Raw genomic sequence first — 24581 nt, forward strand, 5'->3', positions numbered from 1 at the left:
ATTCCAACTGCAAAACATTATGAGATCCTAATTGTGATTCTGTGCTGTGAACTTCAGAACTTATTGACCGACAATGGCTAAATGCAGAACACAAGGGAAACTTTTTGTTTCACCTTTTTAAAGAAAGAAAAGGAAAAGTTGATGCTTTGTAAAAATATTCATACCTCTTACCTTCTATAAATGTATGTTTCCATTGCATTTGGTAAAAGTTGCCACTGTAAATCTGCTAAATTGTTTTTCTGACATGTGATTATTCAAAATACTTATTTTTTCCTTGACTGTTTTACTCACATTTGTTCTATTCAACATGCAGTACATGGATTTATATAATCAAAGTTCTTGTTAACACTTTATTTGGATGGTTTCAAATCAAATGTGTAACATCTGGTATGCATGATACCTCCAACATTTTAAAAAAGTAAAAAAAAAATAGTCCGTAATTTTTGCACATTAGAAAATCAATTCAACCTCACGTTGTGTGAACTGTATTGACACACTGCCTCCAAAACTTTCGAACATCATAAAAAAATTTGAACTGGGTTCAGCACTTCGGACTCAGTGTGCAAGGTTTGAATATATGACGCTTTTTTGGACACGAATATGAAAAAAACGCATGCAAAAATTTCAGACTTCAGTGTGCAAAGACCTTAAGAGTAAACTAGTTGGCTAAAAAACCCATTCCTATACATAAGAATAAATTTTTTTGCAAAAGTACATGCATAAAAATAAAGTTTTATACTCTTTGCAGGTCTACAGTTTTAAATTGAAATTCAACATGTCGGCAGCTAGCTCTTTGCAACTTTCAGATGGTCACCCACTGAAGGTAAGCAGGGCTGTGCCTGGTCAGTACCTGAATTGGCCTCCTAACTGGTCTGGTGCAGTATGGCTGTCAGCGCGTCATACAGGTGGATGCTGCACACAGATGGTGGTTGAGGAGATTCCCCCAAAAATGTGTAAAGTGCTTTGAGTGTCCAGAAAAGTGCTACATAAATGTAATTTATTATTTGTTTTATTACTATTTTGACAGATAGTTGTTGGAAATGTTTCTTTGTGCATTTAGTATGTCAATGAATTTCCCCCAGATAAACTGGCAAAGTGCTTGTGATTAGAGCTGAAGATCTTTGCCCGAACCCGACGGGACCCAGCGGAACCAGACGGGTTTGGGTGGGTTCGGGTTTGATTTCTATCATTTTAGACGGGGTCAGGTCGGGCCAGGCTTGGCTTTGCTTGTGCAATAGGTAAATGAATAGTCATGTGATGCATTTCGATTAGCGCGAGAAAGTAATCAAAACGTTTGCTTCAACATTAAAATCCATCCAACCAGAAGTTAAAAAGAGCACATTTAGATGGTGGTCAAGCCAGTCACTAGTTCAGAAGCAACGACCATTCTAGCTGCCAAGGTATTTTGGCAGTCGCTCACACACTGCGTAAAAAATCATAATGTAGACAGAGTATACAGGCTAATGTTGGCATTAGGTTATTTTTTTAATATTCAGCTTCACCGTCGCCTTAAGGCCAGATTGTGAAGAGAAGTGGCGAAACAATTCTTGCACAGCCTTTATCTTAATTTTGTTATTGCCAAAATACCCGTCATAATTAAGAATTTATTTTAATTTTAATTGTTAAGACTTCTTTTTATTGTTGTGTAGGCCAATTTAAAGGGTAAGTGTGTTTACCTAGGCCTATTTAGAATGCTGAAATGTTACGATGTTACAGAGGACTAATTTTATTTCTTTGTTCCAACTTCCAAGTGTCATATAGCCTACGTTTGTTATGTTTATTGTTTACCTAATCTCGGATAAGCTTTACTAGTTTGTTGCCATTTTAGTGAGGCATTTATAAAATGGAACAAACAATATATAAGACTTGAAAATTTATAAAGGAATTTGTATTATGCAAACATTTAACAGTTAATATTATAAGCCAAGTCCATTATAGGATATACGTTTATTTTAAATTCGAAATATATATATATATATATATATATATATACACACACACACACACACACACACACACACACACACACACATATACACACACACACACACACACACCACACACACACACACACACACACACACACACACACACACACACACACATATATATATATATATATATATATATATATATATATATATATATATATATATATATATATATATATATATACACACACACACACATACTGTACAATTCAAATGCAGGTTTTTGTTTCATTTAAGGCTAATTTATACTTCTGCGTTGAGTCATCGCTGTGGCCCACGGCGCCTGCCTTGCACATAGTCGTGCATTTATACTTCTGCATGTTGTTTGTGTTGCTCTGCTGTAACTCCAAAATTGCAGCTCTGCTGTTATTCCAAAATGCTAGCTGGCAGCGGGTTTTTATGTTCGGATTTCTTAATGGGTGTTTTGATTTTTCTGAATGCTGCACTTAATGTACAAGTTGCTTAAACTTACTCATTCAGATTCTGGAACCTTTTAACATGCAACATTAATCATAAGATAAACACAAAACAACAGTTTCCATCTAGTCACTGCTACCAATCCAACCAATCACAGTGCTTGTACTATGCATTGTTGCAACGTGTAGTCACATTTTGTAAAACGTGCACGTTAACATCAGCATCAGCCATGGCAGGGGTCCACAACAGCGCGAAGGCTGTGCCAGAGCATACGCCTGTCCTTGAAATATAAATGAGCCTTTACACTGTTTTGACCACCAGGGGTCTGTTCTTCGTAGGTGGATTACTCAATTGGCTGGATTTGGATATTGACGATTTGACACGATCAGGACAGTTTAGTTCTTTAAAACTCATCTAAGAGTTGTTGTCATAGCAACAGTTCTGGTAGCTCAAACCTGGTCGGGAGCAGGTTCATTTCATATAAACAGAATAAGATCGGGTCATTTCAAGCGAAGATAATACTAAAAGTATGTACCAAATGCTGTTTTCTTATAGTAGTTACATACACTTGGCAAAATAGTTAATATATATATATATATATATATATATATATATATATATATATATATATATATATATATATATATATATATATATATAAAGTTAAAAATATATATATTAATAAAACTTATGCAATCTGCACTCCGAAATAAAGTACAAAGACTACCACCTGGTGGTTCAAAAAGAACATTTATTGATATGAACTTTTTACTTACAAACGCATACATGCACAATATTTATATAATTTGATTTTATTTATAATATTTTAATATTACATTATAATATTATTACTATAATATTATATTTTAATAACTTTTTTAAAATGATAATAATTCATGCAGTCTTGCGCATGGTTTGACCGCAAATATACCAGTGATTTAAACCATTTTAAATCATTAATTGATGCTTCCCAAAGGTTGCAGACACCTTTACTAATATAAAACTGCTTTTTTGATGCAAAATTTATTTTTACAGTTATTATTAACGCTGCTTAAAAAAACTTGAGTAGGTCTAGACTACTATAATAAAGAAAATCTTCTCTAAATGTAAAACTAAATACATTGATATGCAATGAAATACATGATGAATACTCTTGACACATGTAAGTGTAAAGCCTGCAGCTTATGTGGAAAGTAATTTGCGCATCATATTTAACAAACCGTTTACTGCTAATTTGATGTAATTTTGCTCACATGGATAATTGAATATCAATTAGATGATGTCGTTGCGCTGCTGTGCCGTCAGCCAATCGTTGCATTAATGATCATAAATTCGGGAATCGATAGATCTCTTCTTCACAATGAATGCAGCGATCTCAGATCCGTTCAACCAGACATTTTAATCTGATTCGCAAACTGGTTTGAAGAACCAAATTAGCCAGTAATCAGTTATTAGGATGAACAGATTCAGGAACTGCCAAATCATCTTAGATCATTTAAGTGAGGTACGAAGAACGGACCCCAGGTGTGCCTATTTGTTTTGAAATATTTTAATCATGTTGTAAAGAGATTAGTTTAGCTGTTTTGTAGCTTTGAAAAGCTTCTATTCTTCCATTACCAATCATGACATGGCGAAACAATAAACAATCTTACCAACAAGGGTGATACATCTTTTACAAATTCGTACAAATTAGCCACTAAACTGACAAAACGTAAAATAGTTTCACTTTCTCATGAGATCAGGCTGACAAAAGCATGACACAAGCACAAAGATACACATGACAGGAAGCAAAACAGGAACAGGAAGAGAAGACTAAAATCCAAAATAAAAGTTACAAGTTAAATAAATCAGTTATGGAGATGTTTTCAGGTTTTCATATAGAGAGACAGTGGGAAAACAAATCTGTGCCATTCATTCACACATATGATGAACATGCTGACTTCAAATACTATAATAAATTCACATACACTGCATTATGTGGTGATTTGATTAAATGTACAGAACTCCAATTTAAACTGGACAAATTTTGTGCACTCTTTAATCATTTTAGTCACTTAGTTATAATATCAGTAACTAACAATTACAGTTTTGCAATTTGTAAATGAGTGCAAACCATTGTGAAGTTGAAGATGTTATATATAAGTAAATAATCAATTCGTTAGAATATTTGTGGGGACCCCCAAAATAAAGCAAACCTAATAAATATGATTATTATGATTATATGAATCCTTTATTTGATCACCTAAAAAAAGTATATGAACACAAACCAGTTTATATGGCAGTGTTCTACATCAACACTTCATTGGCACAATGACGAATCACGATTATTGTTAGGAATCAGAGTTCAGAGATTGTAGTTATTGCATCAGTGCAAGCTAGTTTATTTGATAAGACTTCTACACGATTCTTGACATGAATTCTACTAGATTCTTCAAACATGTTGCATCAGAATAGCACAATCTATAGTTATGCACTTCACATTTCATGGACTTCAAAACGCACTCCTCAGATAGCAGAAAATAAATAATCTTCTGACAACAGAAAATCACTTCATTCAATCAAAATTGCAGGATGGCATCCAGACAGTCAAGAAAATGAAGCAAGGCATGCCGGAAAAAAATATTAGCTTTGATTCAGCAATAAAACAAGATATCATAAAAAAGTGACAATACAAGATGTTTTGTAAAACAATGTATTCAAAATGAATCTTTTGAAAAAAAATCTTATGAATATATTAACTTGAACAAATATTTCATACAATACAACAACAACAACAACAACAGCAATAATAATAATAATACATAATAATAATAATAATACATTATAATAATAAATAATAAGGCTCATAATAATTATATTGTTGTAGTTGTAGTTACTATCATACATGTCTCTTAGGCATGTTAATAATAATAATAACAATAATAATAATAAAAAAGATAATAATAATAATAATTATTATTAATATTATTGTTGTAGTTGTTATTGTTACTATCATACATGTTGCAAGCATGTTAAAATAATATATATATATATATATATATATATATATATATATATATATATACATACACACACACACACACATACACACACAGATATATATATATACCGAAAATCCCATACGTGGATTTAGAACATCAAATCCACTTATAGCACTTCCGTTCCCCTCCTCGGGGAACGAAGGGTTACTTCTGTAACCTCGAACGTACTCATAAACATCTGGCAAACATTTTACATGTCATCGGTCACGGCAATTATTGCAATTATTGCAATAAAATTGCAATACAATTGCAATAATATTTTAATATTGCTGATTTACTGTATTATTGATCAAATAAATGTAATTGTAGAATAAAAGTCTTTAAGAAATGGCCCCAATATTTTGAACACCAGTGTAGCTGATATTAGTGCCGTGACCGATGACATGTAAAATGTTTGCCAGATGTTTATGAGTACGTTCGAGGTTACAGAAGTAACCCTTCGTTCCCCGAGGAGGGGAACGGAAGTGCTATAAGTGGATTTGATGTTCTAAATCTACGTATGGGATTTACGGTTCAGAAGCCGCTTGTCTGAAAGAGTATTGAACGGGCCAATGAAAGCAATGAATTGGCAGCGTAAGCTTGCGCAGGTGTGCTGCATTGCCAATTAACTGAGCATATAAGCACACCTGGCGCCAGCAAACGCCATCCTTTTTAAATTGAAGAGACTTTTAAACAGTTAAGGAACAGTCATTATGGCGACGGAGTATAGCACTTCCATTCCTCTCCTCGGGAACGAAGGGTTACTTCTGTAACCTCGAACGTTCCCCTTCGGTTGGGGAACTCCAGTACTATAAGTGGATTTGATGTTCTAAATGCACGTATGGGAGCCATTGAAATCGCCATAATGACTGCACCTTACCAAGCGTGACGTACCCAAATCATGGAATGCGCGGTCCTCCAACGTGCCCTTGGCCCTAACTTATCCCCACTTCAAAAGAAGCTTTACGGAATAGGTATATTTTTTTGGGAGTCGCTAGCATCTAGATAATTCTAGGAAATAAGACAGTACGTTGGGAAGCGTGCAATATATATAATTATTATTGTTAATATTACAATTATTATTATTATTATTATTATTATTATTATTAAAATATAATTAAAATAATAATATTGTTGTTGTTGTTATCATACATGTGTCTTAGGCATGTTAACATAATATTATTAGTAATAATAATAAAAATAGTAATTATTATTATTATTATTAGTAGTATAATAGTACTAGTAGTAACAATAGTTGTTGTTGTTGTTGTTGTTAGGTGTTTTAGGCCACAAATTATCATACTAAAAGGATTTTTTATAATAAAAAAAGATTTTTTTTTATAATATATACATAATTAGCTTTGCACAATAATATAAATTCATTTATTCATTCATTCATTCATTCATTCATTTTCTTTTCAGCTTAGTCCCCCTATCAATCCGGGGTCGCCACAGCAGAATGAACCGCCCAATAAAATAAAATTGCAATAATATTTTAGTATTGCTGATTTACTGTATTATTGATCAAATAAATGTAATTGTAGAATAAAAGTCTTTAAGAAATGGCCCCAATATTTTGAACACCAGTGTAGCTGATATTAGTGCCGTGACCGATGACATGTAAAAATGACTGTTTTAGCTTAATTCACTGCATTCGCGAGCTACAACCCCTTCATGGCAGCAACATTTCACACAAATATTCATATTCACAGACTGTGCACGATTCCTGTAATGTTGTTTCTCATCACTACTGAGAATATACAATAAAAAGGCACGGCAACATCTCTGCCAGAGGTGTACTCAGGGAATGAAAATTAATGTGCATTATATTTGGACTCACTAGGAGAGAGACTCACGTTGTTTTATGTTTCTCGTATTATCTGTAACACAAAGTCAGCCTGTTTGATTTATGATACCAGTGTTTAAAAGTCATATCAATTTGAAATCCTACTTGACTCCATTTAATGAGTGCTGCGTAGTATATCTCTGTGTGCGCGTATCAGCAACATCATTAAATGCATTCTCTCAAGCGATGCAACTGCTGACATTTCCCATAGTCATAATAAAGCAAAACAAAAGAGCCTGTGGATGCACAGAAGATGGAAAAGCCCTCACGCTGGTGGCTTATACTGTGTGTTTGTAAACACCAGCAAAAAGGAGGTCATTAAACATAAAGCCAAGGGTCTGATTGCGACTGTTACAGGTAGCAAACAAATTAGCCACTCAGTTTTTTCTCCTTCTTTGTTGTCAATAATGTGCAAGACCTTTACGGACAAAAAAGCTGGTCGATTTTTGGCTTGAAGAATGGCCAGGACAGTGAGGCGGGACAGATGGTCTCACAAGCATATATAATAAAGCCACTGTTAAGGAGCAATGGCGAAAACCCAAAGTATACTTTGTTTTTTAAGAGCATAGTCAAACACTCAGCTTTTCAAAATATACCCCATTTCAGACTGATCTTTTTAATGTCTGCCCTTTTTCTGTCCAGAAGTTATGAGGAATAAAAATGTTTTTGTTCTTGTTTACCCTTCATTGTGTGAAGAACCATATATAGGAACTTAATTGACAGTCATTACAATATAATTAATATTTTTAGTCCATCAAAGTTAAAAAATTCTTGCAATAATCCTCAGTAATGGCCCAGGTATACTTAAAATGAAACTGAAGAACGAATTGAAATGATGTCATTTTGAACAAAACCCAGCCAACATTTCCAGATTTTTAAGGCAGGAGACCACATCCAAATCAACAACATAAGCAACATGAATACATTAAAGAGTTGAGAAGAGGAGCTGGTATAGAAGTGTCCGCACTTTTATGATCGGTCGTGGACAGATTTTTACACTCAGTTGGGGTCTTACAATGGACAAGAAGCCCACATCATCTCTCCACAGCTTTTCTATGAATTTGCAAACATTCAGTGCCAGTATGTGGCAAATGGACAACAATGTAAAGATGTGACCTGCCATGTTGATGCTTCTCATGGAGAAGGTTGTTTGCCAGATGTTTATGAGTACGTTCGAGGTTACAGAAGTAACCCTTCGTTCCCCGAGGAGGGGAACGGAAGTGCTATAAGTGGATTTGATGTTCTAAATCCACGTATGGGATTTTCGGTTCAGAAGCCGCTTGTCTGAAAGAGTATTGAACGGGCCAATGAAAGCAATGAATTGGCAGCGTAAGCTTGCGCAGGTGTGCTGCATTGCCAATTAACTGAGCATATAAGCACACCTGGCGCCAGCAAACGCCATCCTTTTTAAATTGAAGAGACTTTTAAACAGCTAAGGAACAGTCATTATGGCGACGGAGTATAGCACTTCCGTTCCTCTCCTCGGGAACGAAGGGTTACTTCTGTAACCTCGAACGTTCCCCTTCGGTTGGGGAACTTCAGTACTATAAGTGGATTTGATGTTCTAAATGCACGTATGGGAGCCATTGAAATCGCCATAATGACTGCACCTTACCAAGCGTGACGTACCCAAATCATGGAAGGCGCGGTCCTCCAACGTGCCCTTGGCCCTAACTTATCCCCACTTCAAAAGAAGCTTTACGGAATAGGTATATTTTTTTGGGAGTCGCTAGCATCTAGATAATTCTAGGAAATACGACAGTACGTTGGGAAGCGTGCAATCCCGATAGGGAGGACGCTGCGGAGACCATCCGCACCCAATAGGGAGACAAAATGGAATTACATATGGACTAACCCTAAGGAGGGGGAGTGCGCATAAGAAGTGTTTAGCGGATAGGGAAGGCACGGGTCGACCCAGGGGGGGGACTTTAACCGTGATGGAAATAAGCATATGGGATCGCCAGAGGGGATCGTACATAGCCGGCACCTATACCCAAAAACGCGGGCTGAACAGCGGGCAGACCTATCGTAGTGGGCCAGCAAGTGACTCCTCCGCTGAGTCAGTGCTGGGGGCCTCGGAGGAATCTGCAGGGCTCACCGAACGGGGAACTTTACTGACAGACAGGAAGGTGCACATCTCTCCGTGTTAGGAAAAAAAAGGCACCGCAGTCGTGCTACAACACCCCACCGAGTTGTTTCCTCAATCACCAAGGGTTACCTAACACCCTTGGGGAAACCGGCTCCACTCGCAGATTGTAAAACCTTGCAAATGTGTTGGGTGTCGCCCAGCCCGCAGCTCTACAAATGTCTGTTAAAGAGGCGCCGCGTGCACACGCCCAAGAGGATGCAACGCTCCGAGTGGAGTGCGCACGCACTACCGGGGGACGCGGCTGGCCTCTGCTCAAATAACCACATGAAATGGCCTCCACAATCCAGTGGGATAATCTTTGTTTGGACACGGCACTTCCCTGCTGCCGTCCGCCATAACAGACAAAGAGCTGCTCAGAAGATCTAAAGTACTGAGTACGGTCCACGTAAATGCGCAGGGCGCAAACTGGACAGAGTAAGGAAAGGGCTGGGTCTGCCTCCTCCGGGGGCAGCACTTGCAGGGTTACTACCTGATCTCTAAAGGGAGTGGTAGGAACTTTGGGCACATAACCCAGGCGGGGTCTCAGGATAGCGTGAGAAAAATCCGGCCCAAATTCCAGGCACGAGTCACTGACCGAAAATGCCTCCAGGTCCCCGACCCTCTTAATGGAGGCCAACGCGACCAGCAGAGCTGTCTTCAGGGACAGAAATCTTAAGGATACTGAATTGAGTGGCTCGAAGGGATCTGATTGCAGGCTCGTGAGGACGAGGGCGAGATCCCAAGAGGGCATGAGAGGGGGGTGAGTTGGATTAATACGCCTAGCACCTCTGAGGAACCGGATGATGAGGTTATGCTTTTCCACGGTGCCGCCAGCCACCGCGTCATGGTGAGCGGAGGTGGCGGCAATGTAAACCTTGAGAGTGGAGGGTGACAGCCTGCTATCCAGCTTCTCTTGAAGGAAAGAGAGCACAACACTGATCTGGCAAGATCGGGGGTCTTCTCTGCGAGAGACACACTATTCAGTAAATAGACTCCACTTCAGGGCGTATGCGCGCCTCGTGAAGGGGGCTCTAGCCTAAGTGATGGTATCAACCACCGCGGACGGCAGGTTACCTAAGTCTTCCTCGCGTCTAGGGACCACACGTGGAGGTTCCAGAGATCGGGGCGAGGGTGCCAGATGGTGCCTTGTCCCTGAGAAAGTAGGTTCTCTCTCAAAGGGATCTGCCAGGGGAGGGCCGTCGCGAGGAGGGAGAGCTCTGATATCCAGGTCCGGTTGGGCCAGAGGGGCGCAACTAACAGAACCTGCTCCTCGTCCTCCCTGACCTTGCACAGTAACTGCGCGATCAGGCTCACTGGGGGAAACGCATACTTGCGTATGCCCCGAGGCCAGCTGTGGGCCAGTGCGTCCGTGCCGAGAGTGCCCTCGGTCAGGGAATAAAACAACTGGCAATGAGCGTTCTCGGGGGAGGAAAACAGATCGATCTGGGCCTCCCCGAAATGCGCCCATATCAGCTGAACAGACTCGGGGTGGAGTCTCCATTCTCCAGAGTGGATCTGCTGCCGTGAGAGCGCATCGGCTGCATGGTTGAGCATACCTGGGATGTGAATGGCGCGCAGCGATTTCAGCCGTGGGTGACTCCAGAGGAGCAGACGGTGGGCGAGCTGAGACATGCATGAGCGCATACCCCCCATGCGGTTGATTTACGCTGCTGCCGCCGTACTGTCCGTCCTGACCAGCACGTGTTGCTGCTCCAACACTGGAGAAAAACGGTGGGGAGCAAGGAACACTGCCAACAGCTCTAGGCGATTGATATGCCAATGCAGCTGGGCACCTTCCCACAGGCCCGCAGCTGCATGCCCGCGACACACGGCTCCCCAGCCCTCTGTTGAGACAACAACATAACTGGACACCTGTCCCAGAGGCACACCGGCCTGCAGGAATGAGGGGTCGTTCCAGGGGCTGAGGGTGCAGCGACACAGCGCAGTAACAGAGACTCGGTGTGCGCCCGCATGCCATGCGCGTCTTGGAACTCGATCTTGAAGCCAGTGCAGAAGTGGTCTCATATGGAGCAGTCCGAGCGGCGTGACAGCAGCAGCGGATGCCATATGCCCCAGGAGCCTTTGAAAGTATTTCAGTGGGACCACTATTTCGCTGTCGAGCTCCCTCAGACAGTTCAGCAACAGGCGAGTGCGCTCTCCGGAGAGGCACACTACCATGGTGACCGAGTCCAGCTCCATCCCGAGAAAAGAGATCCTCTGCACCGGGGCGAGTTTGCTCTTTTCCCAGTTGACCTGCAACCCCAATAGGCGGATGCCGGAGCACCTCGTCTCTGTGCGCAGTCAATTGCTCTTGCGAGTGGGCTAAAATCAGCCAAACGTCGAGATAATTGAGTATGCGGATGCCCACAAGCCGAAGGGGCGCTAGGGCACCCTCCGCGAGTTTCGTGAACACCCGCGGAGACAGAGAGAGCCCAAAGGGGAGGACCTTGTATTGCCATGCTCGACCCTCGAACGCGAACCGCAGAAACTAACGGTGGCGCGGAAGAATGGAGACATGAAAATATGCGTCCTTCAGGTCTAGGGCTGCAAACCAATCCTGAGGACGAACGCATCGGAGGATGCGCTTCTGCGTAAGCATTCTGAAGCGGTTCAAAACGCGCAGATCTAGGATTGGCCGTGACCCACCGCTCTTTTTGGGTACGATGAAGTACGGGCTGTAAAACCCGCTCTCCATCTCGGCTGGAGGTACCGGCTCGATTGCACCCTTCTCCAGGAGGGCAGCAATCTCCTCACGCAAGACAGGGGCGGACAGGGGATTGACCCTGGTGAAATACACGCCCGTGAACTTGGGAGGCCGTTTGGAGAACTGAAGCTCGTAGCCGAGTCTGATCGTGCGTATGAGCCACCGCGAAGGGCTGGCCCGCGCTAACCAGGCAGGCAGAGCCCTCGCTAATGACGTCATCGCAGCAATCGCTGACATACCCGCAGATAGGTAGCACGAAGCGGGTGTGCTGATCTGGGGAGCGCGAGGGTTCCACAGAAGAGCTGGAAGAGAGCGATTCGCTCTGGCTCCGCACCCTGACTCCAGAGAGGGGGCTTGGGGGCTGGGAGAAGGAGACCGTCCCCGCAGCGCCCGAGAGCCGCTGGCGGAGCATGCAAACCCTGCGAGCTGAGAGGCAGCGCGTCCCAGACTGGCAGGGCTTGAGCTGTCACATCCGGGGAAGGGAGAAAATGCTCTTTGATTGAAACTTTGGTGGCACTGAAAAGTACCGTTGGAATATGGGCCTTCCCTCCAGCGGGGAAAGAGCAAGTCTCCTCTTCTCCGGATGGCCTGTCTCAGGGACGCTTCGCGGTCCGTTTACCGGACTTAGCGGTGCCCTGGGCAGGAGGGGCTACCGGCTTTTGGCGTGCTCGACGCCATGACGCACCCTCGGCGAGGAGCAGCGGAGGTGGATGGCTTGGCCGGGGATGGAGCGGGCTTACGGCCCCGCCGATAGATCAGTTTGCCCATCGCATCCGACTGCTCCTTCAAGGTCCTTGAACTCCTGGGTGAATTCACGGTGTCGCCAAACAGGCCAGCCTGGGATATGGGCGAGTCAAGAAAGCGAACTTTGTCAACATGGCGCATATCAGCCAGGTTTAGCCAGAGGTGGTGTTCCTGGACCACAAGTGTGGACATCATCTTCCCCAGCACACACGCGGCGGACTAAGTAGTCCGGATAGCATAGTCGGTCGCAGTGCGCAGCTCGTGTGACAAGCCTGGGTTAGATCCACCCTTGTGCAGCTTGGCCAGCGCCTGCGCTTGGTAGCGCTGGTAGATGGCCATCGCGTGCAAGGCGGAAGCTGCCTGGACCGCAGCCTTGTAAGCTCTAGCTCCGAGGGAGGCAGATAACCTACAGGCTTTGGACGGGAGACGGGCCGGACCGCGCCAAGTAGGGGCGCCACGCGCACAGAGATTGACCGCAATGGTGTGCTTTACCGGCGGGATCTGGCAGCTCCACCATCCAGGGTGGTGAGGGCGGAGGCGGACGCAGCGTGAGCCTACTGTGCACTTCCGGGAAGAAGGGGACGAGAGGCTTCAAAGGCTTCGCCTTCTGGTCCTCTACTTAACACCCATCTAGTCGGTCCGGCCGCGGGGCTGGGGGATGAACCATCTCTAACCCGACGGCCGAAGCAGCCCGAGAAAGCAGGGCCAATATGTTTGCTTCAGGATCCGTTTTGACGGTGCTCGCTTGCCCAGAGGGGGCGAGCGGGTCCGGACAATGAAAGCCCACCCTCCGATGCTGCAGAGGACATCTGATCTCCGGTGTCAGCGAGCATGAGAGTCACCATCTGGTTAGACGGATCACTCCCAGTACCTGAAGCTTGGATGGAGCGCTTGGAGGAGCGAGAGGTCCGCGAGCCCTTAGGCGGTGGATTATCTCTCGCTGGAACCCTCAGATCTGCCAGAGCGCGCGCTGCAGAGCAGGAGGCGACTGGGGTGGCACGATCTCTTACGAAAGTTAGTCGCAATATCAACTGCGTAATGGTCATGGCATCGCAGTGACGACATGAACCGCCCTCGAGCACCACATTGACATGCTGGACCACCAAACATGTAATGCAGTGATCGTGCCCATCATCTGGAGCCAGGAAACCCCCGCAACCAGAAACGCACAGTTGGAGCGCCATCCTGAAAAGGACGTGCTGCACGACTGTGTTGCTCTTTTAGGAAGTTTTGCAACAATACGCACCGATCTGGAGGACCAGACCCAAAGGGACGCCAGGCAAGGGAGAAAACCCAGCTCGACCGTCTGCCGCTGCGTGGACTCGCTCTGGACCGGGAGACACTTGTTCGCTCGATGTGGCTGAAGTCAGCAAGAGGAACCCTCATGAAGCTCGATCAGAAAAGTCTCTGAAGCGAAAAGGATGGCGTTTGCTGGCGCCAGGTGTGCTTATATGCTCAGGTAATTGGCAATGCAGCACACCTGCGCAAGTTTACGCTGCCAATTCATTGCTTTCATTGGCCCATTCAATACTCTTTTAGACAAGCGGCTTCTGAACCGAATCCTCCCATACGTGGATTTAAAACATCAAATCAACTTATAGCACTGGAGTTCCCCAACCAAAGGGGAACTAATGTTCTTCTCTCTCAGCCACCATTGTTGTTTAAGAGTACATGCGAGTAGGGTGACACATTTACAACCCTGCCTACTGCAGCACGGACATGTTGGAGAGTTAAAAAACAGTATGGCTCAGCCTCAGCCTTTTTAAGCTTGTTTTTGCACTCAAATGAAGAATGAATAAAAATTTAGTTTGAACATTACCAGGGCCCTTACGCTCTAGGCTTTTTCCTATGAGTATTTCAATGAATGCCCTGTAATAGGTTAATCCCGGGGTGTTGCTTGACCCTTATTGAGATTAATTTTTGCTAATTTTTTCTCAGTAATCTAGTTGTGTGTATTTTATCAGTTGTTTAGACTCAGTGAAGTACTTAGAAGTGGTCCACAAGACTTAGAAGTGATCCACAAATAACTATTTTATTGATCTACACAAGTCTGCGAAATGGTCTGAAATTGTTTACTCAGCTTGATTAATTCGGTTTCTCGCACGAAAACAGTAACTGGAAATGTTACAAGACAGGAAAAGAAAAAGAGCCTTGGATGAGGTATCTACAATCCATTTTAGCGAACAAATCCTAAAACTGTTTATTGTGCACAAGAACTTTGAATAAGTCTGTGCTGCATGCAAAGACAATGTTTATCAGTTTATAACCAAAACTGCAATAAAACATTATCAAATGCTAATTAAGAGCTAAAAATGTCACAGTTTTGAATTGTGATCAACTTTTCATCCATTCACACATCCATTCGCATATGACAACACAGACGTCTGTCTATTTATCTTCATTAGTTTGTTGTTCTGTCTCTTCCAGGGTTGCCAGTTCTTTATAACAAAGCCTGCACTAATCAAAACTCAAATGTTCCCAAAAGTGCCAAGAGGGTAATACCATTCATTGAAATTGTGTCTGCTTCCCATGGGTTGAACCCCAAGACAACTTAGAATTAGCAAAATTCCACAGAACAAAAAAGACTTGGCAACTGCTTTCTTCTGTTTCTTTTCTGACCATGAAGCAATGCCCAGGTCATTGTTCCCACACTGTGGCAGACTAATTAGTGCAGAAGTAATTCAAAGCTTATGCAAAAGCTGTGGTTCCCAACCTTTTTTTCTGCTCCAGGAGAATAATTTTTTATCATTCACCCTATTTTATGCAATCACCCCATAAAAATCAGAGCAGAGAATCAGCTGTTAAGTTTTTAATAATAACAACTACATAAAGATTCGTTGACTTAGGCCCAATCCCATTTCTATTTTTGTACCCCTTTCCCCCCAAAAAATGTACCCTTAAGAAATGATATCATGTTATCATAAAGATATCTTATCAATGTTATCAAACAATTTAATGACAAATTAAATTTGCTCTCCTGAAAAACTGATCAGAAAAAAAAAATCATAACACAATTAAAATGGCCTCATGACAATCATAAAATAAAATCTCCTGTCATGGCAATCATATAAACATCTCTTCATGTAAATTGTAACAGAATGTACAGTATAAGGATAAATTATTATTTTAAAAATTATTTTTATATTTACTATTATTATTATTATTATTTATTATTATTATTATTGGCAACGCGGTGGCACAGTGGGTAGCGCTATTGCTTCACAGCAAGAAGGTCACTGATTCGACCCTCGACTGGTTCAGTTGGCATTTCTGTGTGGAGTTTTGCATGTTCTCCCCGTGTTCGTGTGGGTTTTCTCTGGGTGCTCTAGTTTCCCCAAGTCCAAAGACATGTGCTATAGGTGAATTTGTAGGCTAAATTGTCCGTAGTGTATGTATATGAATGAGAGTGTATGGGTGTTTCCCAGTGATGAGTTGCAGCTAGAAGGGTAAGCGCTGCGCAAAACATATGTTGGATAAGTTGGCGGTTCATTGCGCTGTGGTGACCCCAGATCAATAATGGGACTAAGCCGAAAAGAAAAGAAATGAATTACTATTATCATTATTATTACAAACATTATTAGAATGTTAAATTTTGTATTTGCAGTGGTGAATAATAGCTCACTATTACTTTTTTTTTTTGCCTGATTCAGTCTATGGTCAACAAAAACTGCAGACAATCTAAATGAAAATGTAAATCCACTTTCTGACAGTAGGTGGCGCCTATAGAACCTCAGAAATATATCTGTTTCTGCATAACTGCTTTACATTAAACACAATTTTATTAGTCTGCAAATGGAAACGTTTTCTGACGATTAGTTTTCTTCAGATATACATTAATACATATTTCCGTTGCATCACAGTTAAAAACCTCTCACTGCCGTCTGCCATTTTTTTCACAATAAAACAAAACATATGACTTGATGCTGTGCCTTGCTAAATTTGCTAAATAATTAAATTCTTGACAGTTTGTCAAATTGCTGTAATGAATATGCTTTTAATGATTAATTATTAACCACCAAGAATTTAGTTTGTCCTCAAACTGCTTTCCGACAGTATCAGTATGAGTTGGGTGACCCCTCATAAATCTTTGTTGGGAACCTAGGGTTGGGAACCATTTTTCTAGCTTAGACATAAAAACCGAAGTATACTTTGGGTTTAAGGGTCAGTGATCCACTGTTTGGGGCTTAAAAAAAGCCCCTGACTCTGTCTTTTGGGCTCAGTCCAGGCAAGGTAGCAATGTCAACACAGACACAAGCACAGCAACAGTGACAGAGCAGCTCCGAAGACGGTCACCGTATGGATGGGCTGCATGGAGGGACGTCCACGTCCAGCTGGAGGAGGCTCACAACACTGATCTGCAATGAGATGAAGGGGAGGAAGAGGGAAAGACATACAGTAGGTGTGTGGAGCCAGCAAAGGACACAGGATGGTTACACATGGACAGAATGAAAGCAGTGTATTCATAACACCAGAGCGTTGGGTTAATGGAAAACGATGATTAGAAGAGAGCAAATGAGATCATTTTACCGCAGGTCAGTAAATAAACAGGGGATAATTGTGACATGAATATGAGCAGTCCAAACCAATGTCCGTTGAAAGGGTTTGTTTGATTGAAAGGATCGCGGGGTGTTTAGAGAGACACAGAAAAGCAAGTTTAGTGGCAGTTCATTGCAAAACAAAAAGCCCAGCGATTTGCGATGTGGCCCAGAATGCGTTGCATAATTCATTAGGTGGGAATTGGAGAGCAGGATTGTTTAGAGTGAAACAACGAGACGAAGCACAATAGAATTATAAATAAGAGCGTGGGCCAGTAGGGATGAAGGGGTGCAGGCGGAGAGGGAGAGAGGAAAGGGAGAGGATGAGGAGGAGTTGGGAGAGAATATACAAATGACATCGAATTAACAAGGTAAATTCAAGCTGCTGAGGAGCAGTGCTGTCAACACACACACACATATGCGCACACACACAAATGTAAAGCTATGTATACACTGGCATTGCTTCTAGGAATATTTCACATATAATTGGACATGTGCAGACAAAATTTAAATATCATCTGTCAATATCATGGCATTATTTGAGATAGTCCTTTTTCAGACATTTTGTTTATCCTTTACTAGACGGACAAAAAAAATAAATAAATAAAATAATGATCGACTTGTTTTTGTTGCAAACATCAGGGCTTCCCATAGATTTAAAATATACTTGTGGTGGTAGCCGGATTGAAACACCATTTACCCACAACACATATACATCACAATAGTTAACTATATGCAACAAACTAAACTTAATTTAATTTTAACAATAGTTTAATTTATTTTACAGAATCAGAATTAGAATGAGCTTTATTGCCAGGTATGTTGTCATATGTTGTGAGCTTCTACAGTGCAACAGCATTGCAGAGACAGGACAAAAAACAGATATTAAATATATTTAAAAAATGGTAGTTAAAGGAAATATCCAAATTGACAGGTGTATGTATATTACTATATACAACATTATATGTGCAGCTGTTTTGTGCAAATTGGTATGTAAAGTGTGTTGTTAAATATGTGTATATGTGTATAAAAAAGTTTATAGCAAGTTGTGATGTTGGTTCCACAGTTATTATTATTATCATCATGTGTGGGAAGCCCTGAACATGTAGTCATTGCATTACAAAATCAATCCATCCACTGTCTACGCAGTGGACACCTTAATGTCAAAATGACATTAAACATGTCAAAAATGCAAATCAGATTACAGATTTTAAATTTTAGATGTCAATTAGATGTCATTTTGACATCAGGTAGTTTACATGCATTGTAGAAAAACAAAATCTAGTATAATCTGTAACTGAAGCTATCAGAAGAATAAAACATTTCTTCTAATATAATACTTTGTTTGGTTAATGAAAGGCAACATTTTTACAACAAATTTTTTTTCCATCCATCCATCCATCCATCCATCCATCCATCCATCCATCCATCCATCCATCCATCCATCCAATCTGTTTGTCTGTCTGTCTGTCTGTCTGTCTATTTAACAATTGATCGATCAAACGGTCTGTCTGTCTGTCTGTCTATTTAACAATTGAGCGATCAATCGATCGGTCGGTCGGTCGGTTGGTCTGTCTGTCCGTCTGTCTATCTTTCACCCATCTATGCTAGCAGCATTTACATTATGTTTTTAGGAGGTCACTTTATGAAACAGCTTGCAGCTACACTTTTGTGTTTATTGTGTTCATTTGCATGCCCTAATTTAAATCCACTCACGTACAGGTGCAATTTAGCTTGGTTCATTAAAACAAACCTTGTTATTAGAGCAGTTATGAACCTGGGACCCCACACGCTCAGAACAAAACAGCTACATCGATACCATTACATATTTATCCTGTTCTCCAAACATCTGTCAACAAAATAACAAAATCCCAGGATCGACAGTAATCGAAAAAATGGAAACAATAACTGGTTTCTTATACCGTTCCTATGTGTCTGTTGATTTTTAGTCTACAGCAATAAAACCTCTAAATCAAAAGCTTCTGGTCAGTCCACGATTCAAAAATTGTTTGAAAAACAAGTCACTTATACACCAACATACCATAGATATGTACACTAGATATCGCATTGGGACCCTGAGCATGCGTCAATAGCGCCGCCACATTGGTACAGTGCTCTTAGGACAAATGTGATTCAACCGCACTAGTCAAGACAGTGTTTTTACGTGAAGATGCGGGACTTTAGCGTTGTCTATGGGTGTAGTAACGAGCAAACAAAGAAAACAAAGCACAAAGGCAAAACATTTCATAGGTAAGATTAAGTTTTTTACGTTTTTGTATGTTCTGAACTTTTGCGCTAAACAGGTAACGTTATTGATGATATTACAGTCACTTATTGCATTCACCATAAGGCAAAGTAGCTGCAACTCGCACTAAACACTCTACTTATGCTAGTTTTGTTAAATAAAATCAGCAAACAATGCAAGAGAAATATGATAACGAGATGCTGAGGTTGTGAGGTTGTAGGCTAGTGAACGAGTCATTCATAACGGAGATTCATTTACAAACGAACCGTTCCCCCCGTCAGTATGAGAAGTGAAAGCAGTGGAGGAGGTGTGTTTCTGGGCACGGATTAGATCAAATTTAACAGGGAGGGTGGATAGTACATTTCTGTACAGACAAACACAAGCTTTTTGTCAGGAATGCCAGTGCGATCACTGATCCATCAATGTAGAAAAGTGATGTAAAATTTTAATTTTCGTAATTGAAAAAAAAAATTGCATACTAACATCCAGAAAAACTCCCGATCATAGATATATGTGTACATGGATATCTCTGGCTTTGAATGGTCACAGTCCTCCACTGTAACTTGGTCCCGCATTCATTTCAAAGGAGCGCTACCCTGTTTCAAAATGGCGGCTCTATTGACGCATTCCTTCCAATAGACAACAACAGGGTAGGCGACATCTAATGTATATATCTATGCCAACATACAAGCATGCTATAGACCTGAAAAGTGCAGTGGCTTTACTTTACATACAAAGAAAATAAATATATCCATGTTTTTGAAACTAATGAAGAGAGTCAGTGATTTATTTAAATTGTTTATCCTGGCATGTTTAAAATAACAAAAGCCAAAATATTCTTAAACTAAAATATAATATGTTCAATGGAGAAAAAGAACTTATTTTAAAGCAATAATCATAATACCATAAAACAGTAAAACTGTGATATTTTTATCCAATGTTATCATACCATCAAAATCTTATACCGAGGCATACCTACATATAATGTAAAAAAGAAAATATCGAAAGATTTCAAAACAGAAAGATTTAAGTTGCAACATATGATTTTAGCAGAAGATTCTTTCTGTTTATGGATATGACTAGTCTAGCATGGATTGAGCTGACAAACACAATCCTAATACAAACACTTGCAGGCTCAGCGTTGAGATTTAGGATCAGAGAACAACACAGGTTGGACCATATATTCAATATTAATATATTTAAAAATGTATACACTTGTGTTTTTCATGAATTAATTATGTTTTGATTGATAAATAGTTAAAAAAAATAGAATTTTCAGAAAAGAAGAAAAAAAAAAACAGATTTTTTTTTATGTTGCAATAATTCACTGTTCATATAAGAATTTAATTTAGAGCTGTAAGATCTCAATTCCCCCAGGCGATCTTAAGTCTAAACTATCATGATTTACCCTCACTTCAAACCTTTAAAAATCATAAAATTACATAATAGTTTAAGATAAAAATATAGATAAAAACAACAAATTTAGTTTTAATAAACATGTAATAAGATACTTAAACTTCTAATAAAATATTTGTTATTTTTTAAGCGATTTATTCAGAATCATGGGAGAACTGTGAACACTCTTTATACATATAAATGAACGAACAAACAAATGAACGAACGAAGGAACGAACAAACAAACAAACAAACAAACAAACAAACAAACAAACAAACAAACAAACAAACAAACAAACAAACAAACAATTAAATTTTCTGCTTGTTCAAACTACTTATTTAAAAAGAGCATAAACAACACAATTCTTTAGGTTTTTAGGGACAACTTAATTGTTTTATGTTTGATTCACTTAACTTACAAGTTAATTCAATTCCTTCATGTTGTCCCAACACAAATCCGTTGTGAGGAACCAAGTAGTTTTTACAGTGCAGACAAACAAACAAACAAACAAACAAACAAACAAACAAACAAACAAACAAACAAACAAACGAACGAACGAACGAACGAACGAACGAACGAACGAACGAACGAACGAACAAACAAACAAACAAACAAACAAACAAACAAAACCAGCCATCATGATTCTTTGTTTATTCAGAAGTGTGCAGCTCTAATTAAATATAATGTTTAATGTATATTAAGGTAGGCATAACTAGAAAGAAGGGTTTTTAGTTAAAACCCACGTTGATACAAAACTTTGATATATCAACTGTCTAAAAACACATCATAATATCATGTACTGTAAGCACAATATATTCCAATTGGAATCCTTTGCCAGAGAAAAAAACACCGTTGCACTTGTCTGTTAAATGTGTTTTTGAAATCCATCTCCCAATCAGGTGTAAAATCTTGTGCTTTTCTGTTTACAGTGTATTAAATGACAATACCTTGAGTTTTATTTGAAACCGACAACAGAGAAAAGCATACAAAGCAGAGATTTTAAAGCAATCAAACGTCATCTTTAATATGTGTTTACCCCGACATTGCTCTCCGTTTAAATAGCATTAGAAAAAGCAGCGTTGTGTTACTGATGGGAACACAAATCTCTTCTGTCAATCTGCGCTTCCTGTGTTTTTCTGTCTGTTTGATCACCTGCCTCAGCTATCAACTTCACTATCCAGCAGAGCTTGGGGGATTGGGAAAAGTATATTTTCTATCGGGAACTAGTAACTCAAATATTAAAAGGCTTCTTATAAAAGTATTATTCACAACCAATCACAAGCATACGCAAGAATTAACGACTGGACATTTATGTAGCGATAAATTCTTTCTCATTCTTTTTTTTCCTAGAGGAGACAATGCTTCAGACAACTCGCACTTGATTAGGATACAGAAATGGTTACAGTGGGTTACCCCGCATGTTTGATTGGGAATCTGAGTTTTCAAGCGTGGGCGGCTTGGCAAGTGTGCTGAACTGTGGCAGAGCGTGTAATTATAATAGGAGACATATAATTTCAGCTATAGATATTGTGAGTGGGTGATGAAGTGCTGCAGGTAATCGGACTTAATCTGTCATGTGAAGTGCATGTGTTGTGGAAGTGCGTGTACCTGTGATATCAGGTTTCTGAGGCATGGAGAACTTCACAACGGTGGGTTCAGAAAGGCCTTTGACGTTGCGTGCAGTGATTTCCACCTCATACTGTGTATTCCACTGGAGTGGCTGAAGCAGAACGAAATCATTCACACCTGGAACAAGTTTTGTCATCCATTGCTCCTCCTTATCCTGGAAAAAAAACAAACACAAATCTTTTTTAAAACACGCACGTGGATATACACATGATGGTGCAATTGGCTTTAGGGCAAATATGACTAGTTTGAACAATTAGTTTTCATTGATCTTGGATACATAAATGTTACAACTTGTTGCCACAACACAGGTGTGTGAATGTTGATTTTTACTCTGACTTTGATGATAAGACATTTCATTTTGGTGTCAGCATGAAATTTAATTTACAAAGACAATTTTATGGCTATGGAAAGCATATGTCATAGTTATAGAGTGATATAATGTTGTAGTGTCATTCAGCATAATGGATCTATATGATCTTTACTTCAGGCTAGTAAGCATATATAAAATTGCTGTCAAATGGTTAAAAAATCCTGCTGGTTGAAAAACAAAGTTTCGATTATTATTATTATTATTATTATCATGTTGTTTTTTGAAAGTATTTTTATTGAACATATTAGATATGAAACATACAGTACAAATAGCGTTTCACTTTTTCTATTTTTTACACAACAAACAAAACCTGTCACACATACATTTAGGTTCTATAAAAATATATAAATAATATTAAGATAAAATACAAATAAATAATAATATTAAGCAAAACATATGTTACTCTTGTATATATGGGAAGAAAAAATAGAAAAAAAGACATAAATAAATGATAATAAAAAAAATAAATAAAGAAATAAATAAAAAACATGAAAACGTTTTACTCTTCTGAAATAGCTGAGGGGTCCAATTTCTTTATGTGATTTAAAGCAGGTCGCCTGATGAGAAAAACATATCAGTACGGCCTCCCACAGTATTTCGTATTTTTTCTAAGGTCAGGTGGTATTATTTATTTATTTATTTATTTATTCATCCATTCATTCATTCATTCATTGAATGATTGTTTTTAGGGTGTCACGGTAGCGCAGTAGGTAACACGATCTGCTCACAGGTAGCTGGTTTGAGCTCCGGCTGAGTCGGTTGACATTTCTGTGAGGATTTCTGTGCATTTCATGTTTTCCTCATGTTGGCGGTTTTCCCCACAGTCCAAAGACATGGGGTAGAGGTGAACTGAATCAGCTAAATTAGCTGTAATGTATGTGTGTGAATGCAAACTATGGCGACCCCTGGCTAATTTAGGGACTATTGACTTCTTAAAAAGTATTTATTTTTTAACTATGAAGTCAATGGTTACAATTTTCCTCTTTTGTGTTCAACAGAAAAAGGAAACTATATAAATGAAGAATAAGAGGTCATCTGACCCTTCCTTCTCAGCAACAGAAGACATTTTTTTTTCTGTAATTCTCAAACTTTTCCACATACAGACAGCAGAAACACTCAGACGCATCCATTAATCTCTTTGTGTTCCTGCCTGCAGAGCATTTGAGCACGAGTGTAAGTGTAATATTATGCGTGTGTTCTGCCGGCTAAAATTCTGAAACCAAGCCCACACATGCTGCCTTCAAAAACTCAATGCTTTTGTATTTTGACATTTTCAAAACGCCTCAGCTCTTTAAAGGCTAAATGGTTGAATGTGCCTTTCACATGTTGACAGTCCTCAGGCTTGCTGTCTCCCCTGGCTGTGACATCTCCATTTCCCCTGTTCTCACCTCCACATGCACAGGCGATCAGAGACACAGCAAATGAGAAAGAGAGAGATAAAAAAGGAAAGAGCGCAAATAAAAGGGAAGGAAAAGATGCCAGCGGACCCTATTAAGGTCGAGGAGGAAGCGAGGCATCACCAAACAGACCCAGACAGACAGAGATGAAGCAAATGA

At 40.2% G+C, this 24581-nt stretch overlaps 2 protein-coding genes across 7 annotated transcripts in view; both read right to left on the reverse strand.

Moving 5' to 3' along the window:
* Positions 1–24581, reverse strand: part of ncam2b (neural cell adhesion molecule 2b) — a 392880-nt gene that overhangs the window by 18022 nt on the left and 350277 nt on the right. For 4 of the 6 annotated variants that reach the window (XM_087265877.1, XM_087265878.1, XM_087265879.2 and 1 more), the window contains 1 exon segment: positions 22635–22809. In XM_087265877.1, the coding sequence (XP_087122003.1) occupies positions 22635–22809 (175 nt within the window). 6 annotated transcript variants of the gene reach the window in all.
* LOC141376165 (uncharacterized) lies at positions 8150–12716 on the reverse strand. The gene is made up of 2 exons (XM_087268158.1): positions 8820–12716; positions 8150–8497 (listed from the first exon to the last, which is right to left on the reverse strand). Exon 1 carries the CDS (start codon positions 12341–12343, stop codon positions 11891–11893), a length of 453 nt encoding a protein of 150 aa, XP_087124284.1. The 5' UTR covers positions 12344–12716; the 3' UTR covers positions 8150–8497; positions 8820–11890.

The sequence above is a fragment of the Danio rerio genome, chromosome 9, assembly GCF_052040795.2.
Source record: "Danio rerio strain M-AB ecotype USA chromosome 9, GRCz13ab, whole genome shotgun sequence".
NCBI lineage: Eukaryota > Metazoa > Chordata > Actinopteri > Cypriniformes > Danionidae > Danio > Danio rerio.